General features: G+C 43.6%; 1 protein-coding gene across 1 annotated transcript in view; it reads left to right on the forward strand.

Annotated features, from left to right (window-relative positions):
* PDIA4 (protein disulfide isomerase family A member 4) overlaps nt 1–24,408 on the forward strand; it is a 124,699-nt gene that overhangs the window by 25,495 nt on the left and 74,796 nt on the right. Inside the window, exons 4-6 of the mRNA XM_088445726.1 lie at nt 635–773; nt 1,899–2,104; nt 15,852–16,010. Of these exons, the coding sequence (XP_088301852.1) occupies nt 635–773; nt 1,899–2,104; nt 15,852–16,010 (504 nt within the window). The remainder of the gene's footprint in view (nt 1–634; nt 774–1,898; nt 2,105–15,851; nt 16,011–24,408) is intronic.

Genomic DNA, 24,408 nt, shown 5'->3' on the forward strand with positions numbered 1-24,408 from the left:
GAAATTGGAAGGCTGGAGCGAGACTGGAGAAGCCATTTCTAATTGTATCGAAGTGCAAAATTTGCTAAGCGGCTGTTCTAAACACCGGTGGTTTGATGGTGGGTTATAAACCCTGGCAGTTTAGTGGCGGTTTCTAAATGATGCCAAAACCGCCGCTTAGTAATTTTAGCCATAACCTTACTCTGTTCTAAAATGTTTGTCGGCGGTTTTGGCCTTAGTGATTCTGTGGATGGCAAAACCTCTGCTAAACTGCCACCAAACCACCAGGGTTTAGAACCTGCCGCTTAGTAAATTTTGCCCTAAATCTAAACACTTTGCAAACTAGTTAATGTGTATATCGGAAGAGAGGTTAAACCACCACCAGCCGCCGGGAATGAGTGATACTTTGTTCCACCTCTCCCTGGTATACATTTTATATTACTGACTATATTTAGGTCTGTGGAGAAACAAAAGCTCTAGTTTACAGCTTTTCTGCTACACATTTATTTCTAAACTATTATGATTTTTTTTTTTATTATTTCTTAATTTATTATAATTATTATATTTACCTTATTAGAAATTACCTTTTTGTTTGCATATATATATTTTTTTTAAATGTTTTTTTAATCAATTGCTTGTAAATTTTCTTTTATAGAAATTGTGGCAAAAGTGAAAGAAATATCTCACCCAGACTGGACAATGCCACCTGAAGCAACAATTATATTAACTGATGGCAACTTTAAAGAGGTGGTGGAAAATGCAGATATCATACTAGTTGAATTTTATGCACCCTGGTAAGTGCTGAAAATCTCTTTAAAGTGATTTGTAATCCACTGATAGGTGTGAGTTTTTCACTTCATTACACACCAGATCTCCTTCATTTTGTCCATTCATGAACATTTAAAGAAAATAGTCTCACGTTACAAAAACCTACATGCTGGAGATCATTTTAATCAACAACTGGAATTTTAAGGACTAAGCGATTAGTGGTCCCCCCAGCCCCTTTTTTTTTTCTCCTCCGTGGGTTTTGGATGCTGGGAAAAAAATATAATTCACGCTAAGACTGCATCCAGATCCCACTTTGGTCCCCATAATGAAAGATGATCTAGACATCTCACCAGTGTTCTAAGCTACAACATACTAGACCTTTATGGGGTCAGTGCAGAGCGAGTACTATGTCAGGTTGTGTAGTGTTTCTTGCGTACATCTACACTGCACATGCCCAGAATGCTATCACGTACAGATGCGCCTATACAGACTGGAAAACATGTTTTATCTTTTTTGCTACCATCTCTCCATCAGTCCCTATGGGTCTCATTTAGAATTGGGAGTAAATCCAGCTCAATAGTGCATATTTGCATGTGGACAAACCATGTTGAGATGCATGTAGGGAATATGGTGTCTGTTTAAGTAAAGCTGCACAATATTTGTTATACATGAAAAAAAATCAGAGTTAAACAAAGATGCTTTAAATCTGCACTTTTTAAGTTTGCCCCCACTCCCTGCAGCACAGCATGTTTTTGCCAAGCAGTAAAATTTCACCTTCTAGATGAATTTACCCATTATCCTAAAGAAAGGCCTTTATACCATGGAAAACTAGCAAACGGAAGGAAAAATACCATCTCCCGCTTCCAGGACCTAATTACTATATTGGTAATCCTTAAGATGTGATTAGGCTATACTTTATTGTAGTATATTTCTCTTGTTTAAACTATTGTGTATTTCACTCATGGTCTTTTTATTTAGCTAAAGAGTTCACAAACAAAGATGCAATTACACACAAATGCAAAGTGCTTTTATAGTTCCTTTTTGATATTTTGGCCATTAACGTTCTCCACTCAATTCAAAATAATAATCCGGCATTAAGACCTTTCTTGCCACATCCATGACACTTGTTTATTTTTAACATTTAAAATTAGGTGTGGACACTGTAAACGACTTGCCCCAGAATATGAAAAGGCTGCGCAGGAGCTAAGTAAACGCACACCAGCAATACCATTGGCAAAAGTGGATTCCACTGCTGAAGCCGAACTTGCAAAAAGATATGATATTACTGGCTATCCAACACTGAAGATTTTTCGGAAGGGCAAAGCATATGATTACAATGGACCGAGAGAGAAATATGGTAAAGATGTTTGCATGTTCCAGTCCTGCAATGATAACAATAGATTGGTAATCTAAGCAGGTCAGGATTTAAAAAGTTTACTTCCACACTGATCCATTACTTCATCTCCAACAAGCCTTATCTGTTTGAAACCTATTTTATTCTTAAACTGCTTAAAAATAAGAAAGTACAAACTGCTATACTAGTATGTATACGTGGCCCCGAACATAACTCATCATCCAGCGGAAGTATGCACACATATTTTAGGAAATAAACATGACTGAAGGATTATGCTGATAACCATTTTAGGTTTGTTGTGTAAAGGTTTAGCGTTGGGCTACCATACATATTATCAAAAGGTTACTTGTTGATAACGTGATGTTGCTTTATTTTCACATACCATTATTCCTAATATTTGGAGTGCAAGTAGTGCATATTAGTTTTTCTTTTTGTATTCAGAATTACTTTGTGTGTAATATCATTATGCTCAGTGATCGCAGTGAGAGAAAAAAATTGTGGGTCCCTGGGACCCCTCACTTTATGAAATTGGTGTCCTACCTCACCTTTTCTGGGTCCCATCGGAATGAGTCTTATGAAAATCTAACAACTTAAACAGAAAAAAATAATGAATGCTAAACAGCCGATCCCTGACAGCCTGACGGGGATTGACAGTGGCACAGCGCGTCCCCAGGGACCCGGCTCTTTTATAAAAGTGAGTCCCCAGTCCTTGAAACCGGGTAAAATCCGCGCTATAGCGCGTATTTGCGAACACTGAATTGCTTCTATGGATATAGAACTATTTTTTGTTACGAGACAACTAAATGCAGTTTAAGGCAAATGTAATATTTGAACCATATTTGTTTGACCATGAAGGCCTCCACACCTTCTTATTACTGTAGCCTGAGAATATCCTTGCAAAATTCCCAATCTCTAGGGACCTTCAAAAATAGATCAAGACAAAAAAAATTTAATATTTCAGCTTTTCAATAAGTATTCATCTTCCTCTAGTCAGTTTTTAGTTAAACCATCTCTTGCAGCTATTAAAACCGTGTGTGTGTTTTCCTAGAATTCTTATTTTCATTTTGAACACTGAAATACAGCAAAATGAGAACTTTCTTTAGTCCAAAATTGCTGAAGCTGTGTTACTCTTGTTATAGACAGTGATTCTGGACAAAATTTTGTGGTCTTACCCACCGAATTTCGATGGAATTAAGTCCTGGTTCTTACTTGCCTGTTGGACCTCTGTTCTCTTTATTTTAAGTCACCCCAGTGTAGTGTTGGCCTTGCAGTTTGACTTGGATCACTGTTGAAAGATGAACTTTCAACCCAAATTGTACTTTTTGGCAGCAGTGTAGCAATTTTTTTTTGCAGTATTTGCCTGTAAATTACAACATCTTCTCATCAATCCATAAATTGGAAGCCTCCACCTGAAAAGTATCCAAGGGGAAATAGTTACCTGGAATGTAGTTTTTGCGTAGTACAAATCCTTCCTTTTTAGCATTCCAGCCAAAAAGTTAAACTTTAGTCACTCTTAACATACTATAATAAAGTGCTTACTATGCTAAAAGTATGTGTGTATCAGCTCTATATTATATAGATCGTTATAACGACAAGATATGAGTGCTTTTTTAAGTAAAAATGTGTTAGCATTGTTTAAAGCTGTCTTTTGAAATATTGTGGAAGTGACCTGCCGTAGTGCCCGATTTCCAGTTTATAGTTCTAGCGGCGGGGGCTGAAAAATCTAACTCTCCCTATTAAGACCCTACCAGTCAGAATCCGAGGGGAGACTGTCTAACTGTGATTCCCTAATCACATGCTTTCAGCTGCAGCAGGCTGGATCACTCAAAACGCTCTGGCTCTCGGAAAAGAAGCCTGCACCATCACCACTAACAACTTTGGAGACTTCCTGAGTTAACCCCCCCCCCCCCCACGGACTGGCAGGTAGGGTCTAATAGGGATAGCTAGATTTTGCAGACCCCGCTGCTGGACTTTAAACTGGAAACCAGGCACTACGGCAAGTCCATCAGCTGCGGGGATTGCGTACGGGATGCTGTGGCTCAAGATGGCGGCATCTTGACCAGGCTAAGAATGCCAACGCTCGCAGGTGAGGAGGGTAACCTAAACCCTCCCATTCCACAGCCTAAACCTAAAACCCAGTGCCTAAACCTAACCTCCCCACTGCAACCTAACCCCACCCCCAGTACCTTAGTCTAACTCTCCCCCTAACCCCAGTACTTACCGTCGGGATGCTGATGTTCTGACCGCTGGAGTCCCAGTTGTCGGCATTCTGACCGCAACCCATCAGCCGCAGCCGGTCACCTCCACAATATTTCAAAAGAGAGCTTTAACCACTGCTATTCCATTATTCCTTTACAGATGCCACCAGTTCCTTTAAAAAGTACTCATATCTTGTTATAACTTTTAACACACTGAAAGACTTCAAGGACAGGCAGGGGCAGACGCAGAAATTTTAAAGGGGGGTTTCCAAAGGGTTGATTTAAAAAAAAAAAAAAAAAAAAAAACACAAAAAAAAAACATATATATTCTTCCACTATTGTCATATTGTCACTTCACACAGTGGAGACTCCAGGCTGCATGCTGGTACCCAGGTCATAATGTAACCTCAGCAGCACATAAACAGAGATAGTGGCTATCTGACTCTGACCAGGAGGGTTTTACAGCACATAAATAAACAACGAAGCAATTATATTCCCCATTCATTCCTTCCCCTGACACACACACACACACACACACACACACACAGCAGCGTGCACACCCTGTCTCTCACACACATGCAGCAGCGCGCACACCCTGTCTCTCACACGCATGCAGCAGCGCGCACACCCTGTCTCTCACACACATGCAGCAGCAGCGCGCACACCCTGTCTCTCTCTCACATGCAGCAGCAGCAGCGCGCACACCCTGTCTCTCTCACACACATGCAGCAGCAGCAGCGCGCACACCCTGTCTCTCTCACACACATGCAGCAGCAGCAGCGCGCACACCCTGTCTCTCTCACACACATGCAGGAGCAGCAGCGTGCACACCCTGTCTCTCAAACACACACAGCAGCAGCGTGCACACCCTGTCTCTCACACACACACAGCAGCAGCGTGCACACCCTGTCACACACCTTTCTATAGTGTGAAGTACAAATGACTCAGCAGCATTCGACTTCCTTGAACGCAGGAAGTAATCATTCACCAGGCAGCTTGCCAGGCTGAACGGCACTCTGGAGAAGTGAAGGGTGAGGGATGCAGGCTGCCTGTGTTTCTGCTTCAGTCACAGTAAAACATACTGCACTTTTGAATTTGCTGCGTTTAGCTGCCCCTGCTTTAATTCCTGACATCTGCCTCTGGCACCGCACGCATGGACCAGGTAACCCTTTTTATAAAGAGCGGTGTCTGGGCTTTTAATCTGCCAGCATGCCACCTCAAGCCCCAGAACACCCCTCTACTTTTCTGTTGTCACTTAGCTGCTGTCATCCCTTTACTCCTTTCTGGCACTGCCTGTCACTCTGTTGGGGTGCCATTTTAGACCACCCCCTTTGTATATGGGTAAGGGTGAGATAAGCCAAGACTTAAATCAACAAATGAAGACTGCGCCTGTGTGTAAATGTGTAACTAAGCTTCTGTATATACATATGTAAATATCAAGCTGACACAAGAGATCTATTTAACTCCTTTAATAGTCACAGTGCTCTTAGGAGTAAAGTGGTCACTAATATTGCAGCACAAATGGTTCTAATAGGTAAAAAGAAATAGGGGTCTATGTACTAAGCAATATATAAGATAAGAGACAGAGTGGTAAGTGATAAGGTGCCAGCCAATCAGCTCCCAACTGCCATCTCACAGCTCCCAACTGTCATTTTTTAAAACACAGCCTGACTGGCTGGCACCTTATCACTTTTCACTCTAAGAGGGGTATTCAATATGAAACGTCAACTTCACTGCCGAAGTTAACGTTTCATATCGGAGTTTTTTTTCAGCGTTATCGCATATCCCCGTATTCAATATAAAATTAACGAAAACGGGAAACTCCGAAGTTTGATATGCGTAAAGTTACGAATTTTTCCTTAAAATAATTGTAAGACCCCCCTAAAGTTGTAAAAACATGGGGGATCACTATGGGTACCCCCGTTTTAGCCTTTAATTGAAAGTCGGGGATTTAAATAGCCGCAGCAGGTACTTTTTTCCCGACATTGAAGAAGTGATGCAGAAGAGCACTTAGGTTATTTTTTTCGTTTTTTTAAGTGGTCCCATCAAATTTGGGGTACATGAAAATGGGTACTAGCATATTTTGGTGTCCCTAAAGTAAGTTTTTTAAAAATTCTGCATTTGTGCACCTGCCGCTATAATTCTATTCTAGAAAACACCTGCTGCATACATGCAGAATAGCCCTGAACCTATTTGCCTACTGTTTAACAATTTTTTTTCCCCTTTTTTTTTTTTTTGCACCCCAATTTTTGAATTAATTTTTTGGTGTGTCCCTATTTTTTTTTTTTTTTTTTACTTTTTTTGACCCAGTTCTTTTTTTTAAATGTCAATCTCAGGGGTGCAGGCTATTTTTTTTTAAGCCTGCACCCCTAAACCCCAATTCTGCACTTTTTTTCGACACCTATTCAATGGTGAAAAGTTATCACCGTTTTTTATCAGACTTTTCAAAACTGCGATAAGTCTTTGATATTGAATACAGTGTAAAACTAAAACAAGTGATATTAACACAAACGATGAAAAGTGCGATATTAACGCAAAAAACACCCATATTGAATACCCATCTAAGGGTGGAATTCAATTGATTTCGCGGCCCGCATCTCCCGTCTAAAGTGACAGGAGATCGCGGGCCGCTATTCAATTGTGCCAGCATTTTACGCTGATCACACCCAAAGTGGTCGGGTTTAGCCGCGTAAAACGGCTAACCCCGACCAAAGTGCTGGGCGCGATCACGAAAAGTGCCGTTTGGGTGCCCAAACAGGACACTTTTCGCCGATTTCAGCCCGCAGCCCTCTGGGGCTGCGAGCTGAAATTGAGCGCTAGCAGCTGATCGCACCCGACAGGAGCAACAATAGAATAGCTCTGTCGGGTGCGAAGGGGGAATAATCAATTGAATTCCGGCCCACAGAGGGGAATTGACTATGAAACGTAAACTTCGCTGTCGAAGTTTACATTTCATATCGGAGCTTTTACCTGCGTTAAAGTATCGGGCGCGCGCCCGCTTATCCCCGTATTCAATATGAAATTAACGACAACGGGAGCCTGCGAAGTGGGATTTGCGTAAAGTTACGAAATTTTCCTTAAAAAAATTGTAGGACCCCCCCCCCCCCCCTAAAGTTGTAAAAACATGGGGGATCACTATGGGTACCCCCGTTTTGGCCTGTAATTGAAAGTCGGGATTTAAATAGCCGCAGCAGGTGTTTTTTTCCGACATTGAAGAAGTGATGCAGAAGAGCACTTAGGTTATTTTTTTCATTTTTTTTAAGTGGTCCCATCAAATTTAGGGTACATGAAAATGGGTACTAGCATATTTTGATGTCCCTAAAGTAAGTTTTAAAAAATTCTGCAATTGTGCACCTGCCGCTATAAATCTATTCTAAAAAACACCTGGCGCATACTTGCAGAATAGCCCTGAACCTATTTCCCTATTGTTAAACAATTTTTTTCCCCTTTTTTTTTTTTTTTTTTATTAATTTTTTGTGGTGTCCCTATTTTTTTTTTTAACTTTTTTTGACAGTTCTTTTTTAAATGTCATTCCCAGGGGTGCAGGCTATTTTTTTTTTTTTTTTGCCTGCTCCCCTAAACTCCAATTATGCACTTTTTTTGACACCTATTCAATGGTGAAAAGTTATCCCCGTTTTTTATCAAAGACTTTTCGAACCTGCGAAAAGTCTTTGAAATTGAATACGGTGTAAAACTAAAACCTGCGATAATGACGTCATAGGTGCGATATTAACGCAAAAACTATGTTTTCACTCCCATATTGAATACCCCTATAAGTGATAAGGTGCCAGCCAGACAGCTCCCAACTGTCATTTTTAAAACACAGCCTGTGAGATGGCAGTTGGGAGCTGATTGGCTGGCACCTTATCACCCTTTCACTCTGTCTCTTATCATTGCTTAGTACATAGACCCCATAATGTTGAAATTTAAAAAAGGAATGGGGGGAGAGGGTGGAGCAACCAGGTATGGAGAGGATGATGAAGGGGGATGGAGAGTAATAGAGAGTAATCCTACTGTGAGTGCTTGACACCTCCTCTCGTATCCACCCCCTTTGTATGATGATGCCCTGGCGCAGCCAATCATTAAACTGTGCCTATGATATACGAGGTGAAGTGCACCTTCCTCGAGGCTACTCCACCGCATCCCCATAGGGAGGTGGCACCGTACTCAATCAGGGTGTACACCTCTGCTCTGCTGCTAGCTGCGGACCTCATTCTAGGTGCCGGGCTGCTTGGTGATCCTCATTCTCCCATGCTCCCTCTGGGAGGACAGTAAGGCGGTTCTCCGGCAGCTCCGATCGTAGGGGGTGGCCTGCGGCTGGCTGGTGCAGAGACTGAGACAAGGCTGTCTCCTTCTCTGGAAAAAAAAATTTGGTTCGTCGACGGGTGAAACATAGGTGTGACTTTTAATTTGGCCTGCTTTTTGAAGGATTCTAGAGTGGAGGCCTCTCAAACTCAAATACTGTAATATATTGTATTTGCTGATGGAAGGTCTTTTCTTCAAAAATGTATTTTAATTATGCCAGAAATGGCCACACGTTTATGCATATCACATTTATGCATGTGTGCCCCCACCAAAACCGTTCTTCATAATCCCAATTGACAATCGTGAATGTGGTTTGCCAGTGGTTACCATCATGTGTGGGATCTCAGTCAAGCAGGTGGCAGTTGGTGTTCTGGTGTTTTGTCATCTCCAACATTCCAAAGATTACCGTTTGCATGTGGTACAAAATGCAGCAGCCAGGCTGTTAACTAACTAGTCGTCCCGTTCTTGCCACATAACACCCATGCTCTACTCTCTTTAATGGCTGTCTGTGAAATGGTGAATCTATTTAAAGTTTCGCTTACTGACTTTCAAAACACTACATGACCATAATCCACAGTACCTGAAGCAGCTTCAGATTCCTTACTGTACCATGCAATCTGTAAATGGATTATAAGCAGTAGCTAAAATCTCCCTTAATTTGGCGGTTGAACTTTTAACTTTGCGGCTCAAAACAGTTCTGGAGACCTCCACTCTAGAAGCCTTCAAAAACAGACTTAAGACTAATTTGTTTACTCACGCGTTCCACTGATGTCGCTTTTAGTTCCTCCAAAATTTAACCTAAATACTTTGTTGTGTATTCTGTAAAATTTGTATTTTGTATATTGTGTTTTTTTTAAATGCAAATGTAAAGCACTTTGAGTACCAGTGTTCTCAAATACGCGCTATAGAGCGTATTTTACCCGATGTCGGGCACTGGGGACCCACTTTTTTAAAGTTACCGGGTCCCCGGGGACGCGCTGTGCTGTAGCCAATCCCTGACAGCTGGCTGCAGCACAGCGCGTCCCCCTGCAGTAACAGACACAACGCTGTCTGATTGACTCTCATTAGCTGCTCTATCAGACTCTCATTGGCTGCTGCTTTGGAAAGCCGTGCTGGGATCAAGTGTCTGATCCCAGCATCGGCACAGCATCCGTGCCCGACACTGGGACAGTGTGTTTGTTCCCAGCGCCGGCTAAGCCACTGCGGGTGGGTACCTGGTGAAGGGACCGTCTGGTCCCTTCCACCAGTGGCGGCGGGAGTAGCTTGTCTCCAGGTGCGAGCTAAGCGGAGCTCGCTGCCCGGAAGCCAAGTGTTGGCGGCGGTTGTTTGGCACTGGCCGTGAGCCAAACACGGCTCGCAGTCCAGCAGCCAATAGGAGGCAGACGCGACGAGCCAATCGCGGCTCGCCGCGTCATAGCCCCGCCCACTCGCGGCATCTTGAATTAGACTTGGCTATGCGGGAAACTTCAGTACCGACGGTGGAGAGGAGGGGAGAAGACCACCTGAAGAGCAGAGTGGCGTGGCAACAGTTCCGGCAGCCGCGCAAGAGGCCAGAAGACGGCGTGATCAAGAAGGAAGAAAGGAAGAGGCGGCGCAGCTGGCCAGGACGGGCCAGCGGCAGAAGTATGACGCTGAGGGCCGAAGAGGACTGTGGGGGTGGGAAGAAAAAGAGCTATCGAAGATCCCCCCCCCCCTCCGCAGCCTCTTCCACCATGCGGGTAGGCGGCCTTGGGCCACCATTATTTACCCGTCCCTAGACCACCAGGGTTGCCGGGCACTAGGCCCGTGTCATAAATTCAGGCAATAGGCCTGTTGGTATATAGGTGGGCACAAGGCCCAGGCTACATAGGGGGCATTAGGCCCAAATGAAGGTATTTGCTCCACAAATAGGTGAGTGACCTGGGCATTAGGCCCAGGTCACTAAAGGTCAAAAAGGTTAGGCACTGCATAGGGGGTCAACTATTGGGGGCACTGCAGAGGGGGAGATGACTACTGGGGGCAATTTATAGGGGGGGATGACTATTGGGGGCAATTTATAGGGGGGGATGACTACTGGGGGCAATTTATAGGGGGCGGATGACTACTGGGGGCAATTTATAGGGGGCGGATGACTACTGGGGGCAATTTATAGGGGGGGATGACTACTGGGGGCAATTCATAGGGGGACTAAAGGGCATTAATGTGTAGCATAATATGTAAAGGCCGGGGATGGCTGTGTGGCATAATTTGTAAGGGGCATTAATGTGCGGCCTAATGTTTAAAGATTGAGCATGGCTGTGTGGCAAAATTGTAAAGACTGCATTACTGCGTGGCATAATGTGTAAAAGGCATTAATGTGCGGCATAATGTGTAACGGTTGGGCATGGCTGTGTGGCATCATTTGTAAGAGGTTAGGGGAGATCTGAGAGTTATATAGGGAGCTCTAAAGCATAAATTATGATGGGACCCAGAAACGGTCAGGAAGGACCCCATTTTTTTTTTTTTTTAAAGTGGAGGGTCCCTGGGACCCACCTATTTTGTCACTCACCGCGATCACTGAGTACTATTGGGAGAAAAGTGCAATGTTGCTGATAATAACTCTGGTGAGTGCCCCTTTTACTATTTGACTAATATAGATAGATTTTCTCATTATTTATTATTAATTAATTTATATATTTTTTTTCTTGCAAACGATCTGTTCAGGAAGGGCCATGGTAACATTATCCAAATATCGCATTAGCTGCATAGATCCCATGAAATATTTCACACCTCCTTAATAAATAGGTTAATTGATATGAAAGTGTTAAACCATAATGTGAATCGGTAGAAGTATTTGTGTTTATAGAAATTTGTTTTTTTTTTTTTTTTTTTAATATGTACCTACTTGTAAATTATCAATTTTTGGGTTCTTCATATTTCTTCTTTCTCCACTAGGGGCACACGGACAACTCTGGATATAGCCTGGAGAGGAGAGTCTGGGCACCAAACTGTTAATGCAAATTACCCACAAGCCCAGGCTCCTCTCCTCTATACCCCGCTTCGAGGCACTGGACCTCAATTTGAGTTTGGGGCCAGCAGGAGCTGGGCACCAGTTTCAAGGGGGGCTACTTTAGGTAGTCCTCCAATTTTGTATTTATTTGACTTAACTTTTATATTAATAGCTTAAGAGTGGAAAGTGTGAGGCCTCCTGTAGGACGCCCCCACAGCTGCTCCACCAGCGCTGGTGGCCGCAGCACTGGCGACTGGTTCAGTGTCTTCAGCCGCGGATTCAACTGGACGGAGCCGACAGCGCGCATCAGGGGATATCAGGTAAGACTGCTCCCTGCATGCAGGGAGCCGTGAGTCGGCAGCTGTCACCGCTGGAGCAGGAGACCTCCGGCGGTGATGGTTGTGAGTGGCACCCAGTCTGACTGCGCTCATCACTAGACCACCAGGGACTTTGATATGGAGCATGGACTGTTTTATTGCAGCGGCGCCCATATACCGGGGGGTTAGACTGGGTTAGACCTGCCGGGGGAGGCGGGTACTTCTCTGTATGCCCCTCCCCTGGGGCTCGCTACTTAAGAGGCCAGCAAGCCCCAGGCACGTTTTTTTCTACCACCTCTCCTACTAGAACGCTGAGTGGTCATTTTGCCTATAGCCTGTCTCAGAGTTGGAGGGTGCATCAGGGCTCCTGATAACCTGCCCTCAGCAGCTGCGCTACTTTCCTTACTCCTTCCTGCTAAAGTTGGCTGGTTTGTTGAGCTTTGCCCAAATATTTTGCATAGAGTGGTCTGAGTATATGGTGTGTGATGCCCCGCCAGGTGGTGTATAGGTGTTTTAAGTTGTTTGCTTACTTGGCTGTTTGGGGAAGAAATTCCTCTATGCTGTTTCTCTTCCTGGTATCATCTTATTCCACCGGAGAGGTAAGGAGGATTATTCCAGACATAAGTGATTGAATAAAAAGTTAATTTGAAAGGAAGGATACAAAAATGATTTTTCAGATAGTTTGGGGAATAAGTCACAGATACAGCTTCACACAATACATACATTCAACAATAGAAGTTCACATATTTAATACACCTTATGGCAGTTTATTACCAGGAACTCCAAAGTAGGCTGAAAGGCAAATTGAGTTAGACTTCACAGTTCGTAAGAAAATACAAGAACTGTCGCATTCAGAGTAAAGTTTTGTTTGACATCAATTTTACATGTTATACGAACAACAAAGTAATTTTCATTTCAGTATACATTAACATAAACCATTCCTATTTAAGAAATGTGCACTTTCTGGCCAGATACCCTTGCGTTGGTGAATATATGTCTGGTTAATGGTTTGCTGGTGAATGAACAGAGCCGTGGCAAGGTTCCTGCTGCTCAATATGTTACTGTAATGGCCGCTTGCATGGTGCAAACCCGGGCTTGTTAACTTGGCCACAGTGAAGGAAGCTGTTACCTGGTCCTCGTCGGCAGGAGTATGCAGTTCAGCGCCACCAGAGGCTGATACAGCGCTCTCTCCTCTGTGCAGAGCCTCAGCTGTCGCTCAAGAAAGGGGAGGCTTTAGGGGCGGCACCAGAGCTATCCTCCAATGGAATTCACTGACACAGCTCTCCTGAAGTACATTAGAGGTCTCCTACAACACAATAGGTCTCCTGCAGCAGGCAAACCCCGGCGCTGAGTCTCTCACTGATGCTGTCCAGAAGCAGCTGCCTCATTAGCCACAGCTGACAGTGCTTAGCGCAGCTTCAACCTCGCAGCCGGTTACCTCAGGAGTCCGTCCCCCCCCCCCCCCCCTTCCCCAACTGTTACCTACATCCAACTGTCCCAGGCTTGACACTGTGAATGTGATCTGCTCCTGACCTCTTCAGCAGTTGCAGAGGTTGCTGGAAATCTTCTGTCTGTATAATGGCACAGTGTCTGACATAATGCCTCACATAGTGGGGTATTACAGGTGTATGTAAGTGTACTTTCCTCATATCTGTGCCGCTGGGGCTGGTCACTGAGGGTATATCCCTTGTAAGGGTGAGTACTATTTTAAGTTGTATACCTAGCTGGTAGTTGCTACAGCAAAAGCAGGTATATTTTCTAGTACGGGTGTGTTCACTGTATACTAGCACTGTAAGACCCTGATTTGCTTACACATTACTAATTGTTTAGTGTGTAGTTTTTTTTTGGGGTTTTTTTTTTTTTTTAAGACTTACAGTATGTCCAGAAATAAAATCTACCTCAATTTAAAACACCTAAACAAATTTCTTCGGATTCCCAAATTCCGCGTTGAGTCCCTGCGGTCCATTATAGCTTTGGAACCAGGGGCTATATGTCATCCCTGGTTATACAGGATGCCTATTTACATGTCCCTATACGAACCAATTATCAACTTTTTTCTCAGGTTTGCTGTCCAAACCAGACACTACCAATTTCTGGTATTACCCTTTGGACTGTCCACGGCCCCTCGGGTGTTCACGAGAGTAATGGCAGCACATCTGCAACACAGGGGCATCAGAATCTTACCGTACCTGGAGGATCTGCTTCTCTTGGTACAGTCTCCTGCAGTTCTCAGGGATCCAGAGCCATAACTAGACTTTTTTGGTGCCCCCCCCCCCCCCCTCCATATTATAAGTAGGGACATAAGATGGTGCTCCTGAAAAAGGGCCATGGCCTCATGGGGAAGGGCCAGGGCAGAGAGAGGGGGAGCCAGGAGGTGCTGGGTGATGAAGAGGAAGCTACAAGTGAGAATGATCATAAACCGGAAAATTGACTGGTCCAAACAGTGCCCCCTGCACTACCCAAGTTACGGCCTGCAGGGATCACATCCATATGATGGTGGAGGTGCTTCAATCACACGGGTGGATCATCAATTGGAAGTAGTCCACGCTTTCTCCATCCCAGGAGATGCTCCATCTGGGAGGCTTGTTGAATTCCAGAGCTGAGTCTTCCTCCCTCTGGACAAGATTGTGTTATTACAAACCAGAATTTGCACCTTTCTCAGTGAGTGGCGAGTCATTCACTCATGCGTGCAAATTCTGGGTCGTTGGTGTCAACTTTCGACATGGAGTACGACCAGTTTCACTCCAGGCCTCTCCAGGGTCACATTCTGAGATATTGGATCAAGTCGCGTCCAAACCTCAAGGCTCAGACTCCTAATTCTCCCTCAAGAAGTTAATCTCTCCCTACTGTCGTGACTACTGTGTTCTCTTCTGGACAAGGGATGCCCCTTTTGGATCCAGGACTGGGTCCTTTTCACCACCGATGCAAGCCTTCGGGGGTGGAGGGGCTGTAACCTGTCAACTAACCTTTCAGGGACTTTGGCCCAGTCAGGAGAGACCGCTATCCATCAATATTCTGGTGCTTCGTGCCGTGTACAGGGCTCTGTCAGGCACAGCTCCTCCTTCTGGGACGTCCAGTAAAGATAGTCTGACAACCGCAGTGGCCTACATAAATCACCAGGGTGAGGGCTCTCCGTTTGTTTCGTAAGTCAGACTCTCTATTTGGCTTGTACAATTTTCACAAGAAGGGCTGACCAGCTACTAAGCAGACCTTGGCTCTCTGGCTACGATTTACCATTCGCCAGGCTTACTCCTTGACGAAAATACCTTTCCTTGCCGTGGTGACTGCCCATTCCACCCGGTCAGTGGGGACTTTGTGGGCAGCACATTGTGGGGCTTCTGCAGAACAGCTCTGTAAGGTTGCTACATGGTCGTCTGCTCATACCTTGATCAGATTTTACGTTTTTGACACTTTTGCATCCTAGGATGCCGCCTTTAGGCATTCTGTGCTCACTGCAGCTCAGGAGCGTCTCCTCCAATAGGGGACAGCTTTAGGATATCCCAGAGTTGTCCCTGTGCCCCCTAGAGGAGTCTAAGAAAAGGAGACTTATGTCTTACCTGTTAAGTCTCTCTTTGACTCCATAGGGACACACGGCACCCACCCTGATGCACCTATCTGCCAGGGGGGTGTTTCCTTGGTGACCAGTCTAGCTGCACTTCAATGTGGTGTGGTTCTCCCGTGGGCTTGCAAAATAAACTGAGGTCCAGTGCCTGGGAGCGGGGTATAGGGGAGAGGAGCCTGGGCTTGTGGGTAATTTGCATTAACCATTTGGTGCCCAGACTCTTCTTCAGGCTATACCCAGAGTTGTACCTTTGCCCCCTATGGAGTCGAAGAAAGACTTAACAGGTCAGACATAAGTCTCCTTTTTTTTTTTTCTGCATTTTAATTTTTGTTACTTCATTGATTTTAAGGCTTCTAGTACTCTAAAGTTGCTATAATTTTACTTTTTTTTTTATATTCAGGAATAATTGACTACATGATTGAACAGGCTGGACCACCATCTAAGCAAGTCCAGACTGTGAAACAGGTCCAGGAGTTCTTGAAAGATGGTGATGATGTTGTAGTCATTGGAGTTTTCAGTGGCAACCATGAAAAAGAATTTCAGCTTTATCAAGATGCAGGTAAGCGGTTTATTCTTGTGAAAGTGCCGCTGTACAAAGAAAAAACTGAAGAAAATAGGGCTTCCTAGATGATGTGAAGTGTGAAAAGAGACTGCTGCCAAAAAAAAGAATTTGTGTGATTACTTCAAAAGCTAATAGAAAAAATTGGCTGCGCTCAATTGATCACACTAGGATCTATATGTTATGAACCACACTATAGTGTGAAGTAAAAAGTATTTAATATGACAATATTATACATAAGTATAAGAATATTCAAGACCTATGTGGAACATATATATGTTCCTACTAGGAAAATACATACATACACACAACATATAATTAATATCAAGAAAAAGAAAAAAACAATTAAATGAATAAAGTCAATATTTCTAGTTATACATACATACATACGTATACACAACATATAATTAGTATAAAAAAAAACTAGTTAAATGAATAAAGTCAGTGTTTCTGGTTAAATTGTTGCCAGAAAAATGAAATAAAAAATATAAAAATGTGTCTTTTGAATATATATGCGCTGTATCTGTGGCAAGTTATAAGTTATTGCAGCAATTGGATATAATGTTGCTATTAGTGGCAACACGGAATGAGCTCACCCGATGCTGGTAGAAATGACAGTCTCTGATCTGCATATCAGGAGTCTCTGTAGTGCTGTATACATCCCAATGATTGTCTGTCACTGGATACCGGAATATCTCCCTTTCGTCGCGGGAGGTCTCAGTGATAAGTGCTCCGTTCCAAGTGGTGTGTAGCTGCTGCTGGAGCCGCCGTCCGGCTCGGCTGTATAATGCTTGTAATTTCATGGCAAGGACATAACTTTCAATGGAGACTTCATACCAGTTGGGAATTGAACCGGACTCTCCCCGCTGGAAGGAGTGACAGGAGCGGGTGCCCGCAACAACAGTGGGGAAATGTGGCTCTCGATGCTCCTGTCACTCCTTCCAGCGGGGAGAGTCCGGTTCAATTCCCAACTGGTATGAAGTCTCCATTGAAAGTTATGTCCTTGCCATGAAATTACAAGCATTATACAGCCGAGCCGGCCGGCGGCTCCAGCAGCAGCTACACACCACTTGGAACGGAGCACTTATCACTGAGAGCTCCCGCGACGAAAGGGAGATATTCCGGTATCCAGTGACAGACAATCATTGGGATGTATACAGCACTACAGAGATTCCTGATATGCAGATCAGAGACTGTCATTTCTACCAGCATCGGGTGAGCTCATTCCGTGTTGCCACTAATAGCAACATTATATCCAATTGCTGCAATAACTTATAACTTGCCACAGATACAGCGCATATATATTCAAAAGACACATTTTTATATTTTTTATTTAATTTTTCTGGCAACAATTTAACCAGAAACACTGACTTTATTCATTTAACTAGTTTTTTTTTATACTAATATGTTGTGTATACGTATGTATGTATAACTAGAAATATTGACTTTATTCATTTAATTGTTTTTTTCTTTTTCTTGATATTAATTATACGTTGTGTGTGTATGTATGTATTTTCCTAGTAGGAACATATATATGTTCCACATAGGTCTTGAATATTCTTATACTTATGTATAATATTGTTATACGAAATACTTTTTACTTCACACTATAGTGTGGTTCATAACCTATAGATCCTAGTGTGATCAATTGAGCGCAGCCGATTTTTTCTATTAGCTTCTAAAGTGCCGCTGTAGTTTATGGATTTAAACTGATGCACCATTACTCCTTTACAGTTTTCTACAGTCCCTCATTGAAACATTTTACTTCAGTTTCAAGATGTTGTTGTCGGTTTTTTGTTTTTTTGTTTTCTTCTTTAAGCCACATTTTTACTGCGTCTGAAGCATGACATGAACATGTAAAAGTGTCTAAATTAATCTTCAAGGTCCTATCCAGCCAGTGTTCAATCACGTGGTCAACTTTTACCATGTTGACATTCATAATGTCAACACTAGATTGTTGACATGGTTCAACATATCGACATCCTCAGAATGCTGACATGTTCAGTGCCGACATCTGAAATGTTGCTGTGTGAAATGTCAACATTGTGAGAATACGGTTTTAGTGAAGTTTTGCCGGGTAAATTAGGTTTAGTCACTAGAGGGAATGTTAGGGATTAGGGATACTTACTGGAATGCCAGCACATTAGATTAATTCGCTGGAAGTGATGGTCACATCACTGCCGGGACCTGTAACAAAATGCTAAGGATGCCGAGTCCACTGGGACCAGGTAAATAACCAGTGGGCCACCAGAGACGTTAAGTCGACATTCTTTTTATGTAGGCGCGATGAATGTCAAATTGATCACTATCAATTTCAACCATGACATTTTCATGTCGACCTCATACATGAGAACTGTCGACCTAACACGGTGGTTCCCAAACTTTTTTGAATCATGGCTCCCTAGAGTAACAGCATTGTTTTAATGGCACTCCTAAGCCAAAAGTTTATTGAGAAATTCAGAAAAGTAGTAAAGTGAAGTAAATTGTGCTTACCTGTCATCCTTAGGTTCAGCTATGGGATGGTGGACATATTTACATTACATTGACTATAAAGAATTTGTTTTTGCACCACCTGAGGCACATCTGCAAGTGTCCCAAGGCACCCCGGGGTGCCACGGCACACAGTTTGGGAACCACTGACCTAACATATCACACCCACTCTTCCTACATAAAATACTAATGAGCATTATAACCATGTCCAGGAATGTTTAACAATAAAGCCTGATGCAATCTAAAATTGTAACCCTGGATTATAAAATGCCTAAAAAATATTTGAATCCTTATTACAATTTAAGATTGTTACCAGCAAAAGTATTCTAAAGACATTCGAGCGGAGCCTCCCAAAATGTGGGTTTTTTATTTTTGTTTTTTTCTTTTGAGCATAGAAAGCAGATAATGTGAATTCTCTTTATCCACACTGCAGAGTTGTCAATGGTACTGTGTAAAAATTTTGGGGCCTATTAATCATTGAATGCCGTATGGCATCCGATGATGTTTTGAACTTGCTGCGATGGATACTTAATTATCCAACTCGCAGCGGGGGGGAAGCGTGACACCGGAACAATTAATCATTGCTCCGGTGAGGGGACAACTTCTCCGAAAAGCTGCTCCTGTAGCTGCATTATTTACCTGCTCCCTGCCATCCCGGCTACGTGTGCGTGACCTCTGGTCACGCATGTGCAAAGCCGCCGGGGAGTGATGAGGCAGCGAAGGGATCCCTCTTCCTTCACCGGAACCCCTTCCCATATGAAGGAGCCGGGCGGGATCCAAGAACTTGTTCTCAGAAGCAAACTCCGAAAAAATGTTCAGTTTTCGGAGTTTGCTGAATACCGGGGGGGTCCCCTAATGCTGAATAGGCTGGTAACCAAATTTTCTTCTTCAGGGTCCATAGGGCTCCACAGGGACACCTTTTGGGGTGTAGGTGATCGAACTGAATCTGGGCACCACGCAGTTAAAAGCTTTCAGCTCCCAGGATACATTGGTCCACTCTCCCTATACCCTGCCCCCGAGCCAGAGGCACCTCAGTTTCTTTGGTGCCCGGCCGGAGTCTGGTCACCATTACGCAGGGGGGGCTGCTATTATTTTTATGATTTGTTTTCTTTTCTTCAGCTAGAGCGCGCAGCAGCAGACTGTCCGAGGGACGTGTGCCATGTCGCTCCTTCACCCCTCCAGGCTGCGACGTCTGTACCGATCTGGGGACTCGGCGGGCATTCCAGGGGTCAGCGCTAGCCAGGATCCCCGGAGAGGACCCAGACTGCACCTGGACTTTAGGGGACAGGTAAGGCGGGTCACCACTCGCGGCGCGTTAAGGCAGTAGATACCTCCGGTCTCAGGGGACAGATCAGAGGTGGCTGAGTGTGGAAGCAGGCTCCAGCCATCGCAATCCACTAGACCACCAGGGACATTTTGGCGGGAAACCAGCGTCCCAGGGGTTAATAATCAGTCAGGGGAGACAGCTTCCCTGTTTTAGCGGCTCCTCAGCTCAGGGCGCTTTTCCTCTGAGGTCTGGCTTCTCTGAGCTCTTCTCCGGCCACCCCCCCCCCCTGATGTCTCCGGTGGCTATTTTCTTCATGGTGCAGTCGCAGCTCTACCAGGACAGCGCGTTGTCCAGTCCCCCTACATACCTCTCCATGGGGTCAGCGTATGTAGGACTATTTCCTACCAAACACTGAGTCTGTGTACACAATATTTGTAATCCAGCTACTGGGGTGCTCCTCAGTGTTCACCCAACGAGGGCTCCACATGTAAATAGAACATAGAAAAACAAGCGCACTCACCAGATTCTAGTAGAAAAAATATATACGTTTATTCAATATTCACATGAAGTTTATCATATTACGTTTCGGTCTACACGAGACGTTCCTCAGGTAAAGACACATGTAACCCACAGACTGCATAATCACCACAGTGCTACCAGTCCCCCCTATATACCCACTGCAATCAAAACTGTATATCCACATGTGTGATGCCGGAAATGACGTCACCGCGGGTCAATACACTTGATTAAACAATCATTAAATGAGCATCAAACTTACCCCAGTGTTAGCTAATGCACATAATAGCCCTGGGAGTGTTGGATTAAGCAGCCGCTGTCAGAGGCCCATCCTTCCGTCAGCCGCTGTATGGAAACAGCCAGCTAACCGTGATCAGAAGTGCAGATCACACCACTTCCTGTAAGCGCATTCCCACTCTCTGACTCATGGGAACTGTAGTCCCGATCTGAAAGACAACCATAGTATACAAACGAATATAGAAATAGCGGAAGTGACAGGCATTCTTCCTCCCCCTGTCACATACACTACTAGTCCTGGTCACCAAGACAACCATAGTATACAAAACAAAAACAACGGAAGTGACAGGCATTCCTCCTCCCGCTGTCACATGTATACACTGCGTCAAAGGATGGATCCAAATGAAAGCATACTATCAAATATCTAAATAACAAAGCATAACCAATAATAACTAATACTAACAAAATAATGCATAAACTGAGGCAAATAAATACTAAAACCCTACTCATGCGCTAATCCTAAATATTAACTCTAAATTATAGCAACTGGGACATTGTATTATAAATGGGTAATGTGAAGGAAACTACATAAAATATAAATTGACAGTGACCACTACACCCATACTGTGCAACCCTAGATATACTAAATATCAACCACATGACCTGTGCAGCATATGAAACAACCGCCCAGGTCAATATCATAGCACCATTGGAACCCATACAGGGTCCAAACCCCAATGTCTATCAAATAACACGAAGAATGACCCATGTCAAGAAAACTGCATTAATAATCAAAACATTGCATACATCAAATGACCAATGAGGCCATTTAAGAAAAAAAAAAACGTAAAAAAATAAATCCAAAACAACAATAAATACAATCCAACAGCAGTAAGTCTCATTCACATAAGAAAAAACAGGAAGAGAAACCAATAAAAAAAATCGGAAGAACAAAATGAAATCAATTAATGCAGAAAAACAGCCAGGGAATTGTGCTCATTCAGTCCCCTTGGGGAAACTGTATCCAATTTATAAATCCACCGTGCCTACCTTTTGAGAAGCATGGTTCCACGGTTACCACCCCTCCTTAGTGGTGGAATCCAGTTGATGATCATGCACTTTAGGGATGAGATCTGATGCCCCTCTATCAAAAAATGCGATGCAATTGGTTTATCAGAAACTCCAGAACTATACGCTAAACGGATTGATGAACGATGTTAGTTAATTCGTTCCCTAAAGGTTCTAATAGTCTTGCCTACATACATAAGACCACATGGGCACATCAAATAGTACACCACATGATCTAACTGGCAAGTCAAGCGATGTTGGAGGTAAATCTTCCCACTGTGTGGGTGACAGAAATAATTCCCCTGTATTAGAGCCCTACAACCAAGGCATCTAAAGCACCCATTCGTCTTCGTGAGCCAGTGTTCAGTGTTGCTATTCTCTGGTTTAATATCGGGCCTAAAAAGAAGATCCTTGAGATGATGGCCTCATCTAATACTAAGTAGCGGTGGTTTCTTACTTAGTTTTTTAAAAACAGGGTCATTTAATTAGATTAGCTTAGCCAGTTCTAGCATGTGGCTGGACGAAGTGTTAGTGAAATTTCTGACAGTTGACCATCTGATTTGCCCCATCCTCTGCGCACTGCCTAAGGTCCATAAAACCTTAGCGGACCCTCTCGGCAGGCCCATAACATGTGGGTATATATGGGGGACTGTTAGCACTGGTGATTATGCAGTCTGTGGGTTAAATGTGTCTTTACCTGAGGAAGGTCTCATATAGACCGAAACGACGTATGATGAACTTCATGTGAATATTGAATAAACCGTTCTATATTTTTTTGGTGAGTGCACTCGTTTTTGCTGAGATATATATATATATATATATATATATATATATATATATATATATATATATATATATATATATATATATATATATATATATATATATATATATATATATATATATATATATATATATATATATATATATATATAATATTAGGGATGTGCAGGCTCGGATAGGTTCGAGTTTGCACGTGGAGTTCGGATTTTTCCCTCCAAAAAAACGGAACTCAGAACGAGGCAAAACGTCATCTTACATGGACGAACATCATCATTCCTGGTCTTTTGTCCAGGAATGATGATGTTCGTCCATGTAAGATGACGTTTTGCCTCGTTCTGAGTTCCGTTTTTTTGGAGGGAAAAATCCGAACTCCACGTGCAAACTCGAACCTATCCGAGCCTGCACATCCCTAATATATATATATATATATATATATATATATATATATATCTGTCACATACTATTGTGTGATGCACTGTGCCATATTTAGGCAGCAGGTCCCTGCTGCTTAGCCAAGCATCAGACATGGCCAGTATATTGCTTCCCGGCTAGTATTAGTTTACTCGTCCTTGCATTGTACCCAGTGCCATATTGTGTGTTCTCATGCTCTGCAGAGATTTTCGACAAGGGTAATGAACACATTTCTGCACCAATTCTGTAATGCAGATTATGTACTGCAGGTTTCAGTGAGGATGATTTGGTTCAGGGTGGGTTGTGTGAGGTGTTAATAATAATAATAATAATAATTAATATTTATTATTATTATTATTTTATATGATGCCATAAGTGTTCCGCAGTGCCTTACAAAGTACATAAACTAATTGTAGACAAGCGACTTACAGAACAATGCAGGACCAGGACATGGATAATATATATTGCTACATTAGCAACCATAACACCCAGATAAGCAACAGAGCATATGCAACACAGTGTTAGGTGCCCTAGTGGTGAGTAAGAAGTAGATGAAACTAAAGTAGGGAGAAGCACAAGAGGGTAGAGGGCCCTGCTCGTAAGAGCTTACATAATCCACCAGGTACCTCAAACCCCCCGACATCGGTACAGGAGCCCTCTTGGGCGGTCCTTTCTCAGATGCTGGTCTCCATTGCGGGCCGTCTAGCGGTACCGGCTGCTTTTCCTCCTATGGGGTTGCCACAACAGCCAGTCATTCCCTCGCAGGGACTACAGCTAATTATGCAGACCTCTCCTGTGTCACAGCAGGCTGTCATTCCCACATCGGGATTACCACAGGGTATACCTCCATTTGGCTGGATGTTTTCTCTTCTTCAGTGCAGAGTCTGGCAGCCATTCAGACCATGTTAGAGTGAGAAACCTGTACGGCCAACTAAGCGTCCTGTGTTATCATCTCATTCCACACAGCTATCAGAGTCTGAGATGTCATCTGATGACGGAGAAATGGCTGACTCCTCTAACCCAGACTCCCCTTTGCAAGAGGCGGTGACTAAGCCCGGGATTAATATTCCTGCCTCGGTGCGTGCGGTCAGATCCATATTGGTTCTAGAGGATGACGAGCCAGCCCCTAAATTCAAACACCCTCTGTTTAAACAGATAAAGGTGACTTCGGCAGTATTCCCTCTGTCAGATCAGCTAGTTGATCACATGGTTGCTGCCTGGCAATCGCCTGGTAAGAGGTATCAACCTCAGAAACATTTGACCTCATGTTCCACTTTTTACAATGAGCCTCAGAAAAAGGGTGACTCACCCCCTGCAGTGGATTCCCACGTTACACGATTGATTAGAAGTGCAACGTTACCTATGCCTTCCATTTCTGCCTTGAAAGATCCTACAGATAGGAAAGTGGAAACTTGCCTGAAATCAATATAATCTCTTTCAGGAGCTGTTGTCTGCCCGGCCATGGCTATCTCCTGGGTATCTAAGGCTATAGAGAGTTGGGCCGATGCACTTGAGGACTCCTTCCCCTCGGAAGCCCTGGAGAATCAGGTGTCACTGGTTGGCCACATCCGGGATGCGGCTGCATATATCTGTGAAGCCGTTTGGATGCTAGGATACTGACCTCCA

The sequence above is a fragment of the Taudactylus pleione genome, unplaced genomic scaffold, assembly GCF_031769625.1.
Source record: "Taudactylus pleione unplaced genomic scaffold, aTauple2 ptg000386l, whole genome shotgun sequence".
Classification (NCBI taxonomy): Eukaryota; Metazoa; Chordata; class Amphibia; order Anura; family Myobatrachidae; genus Taudactylus; species Taudactylus pleione.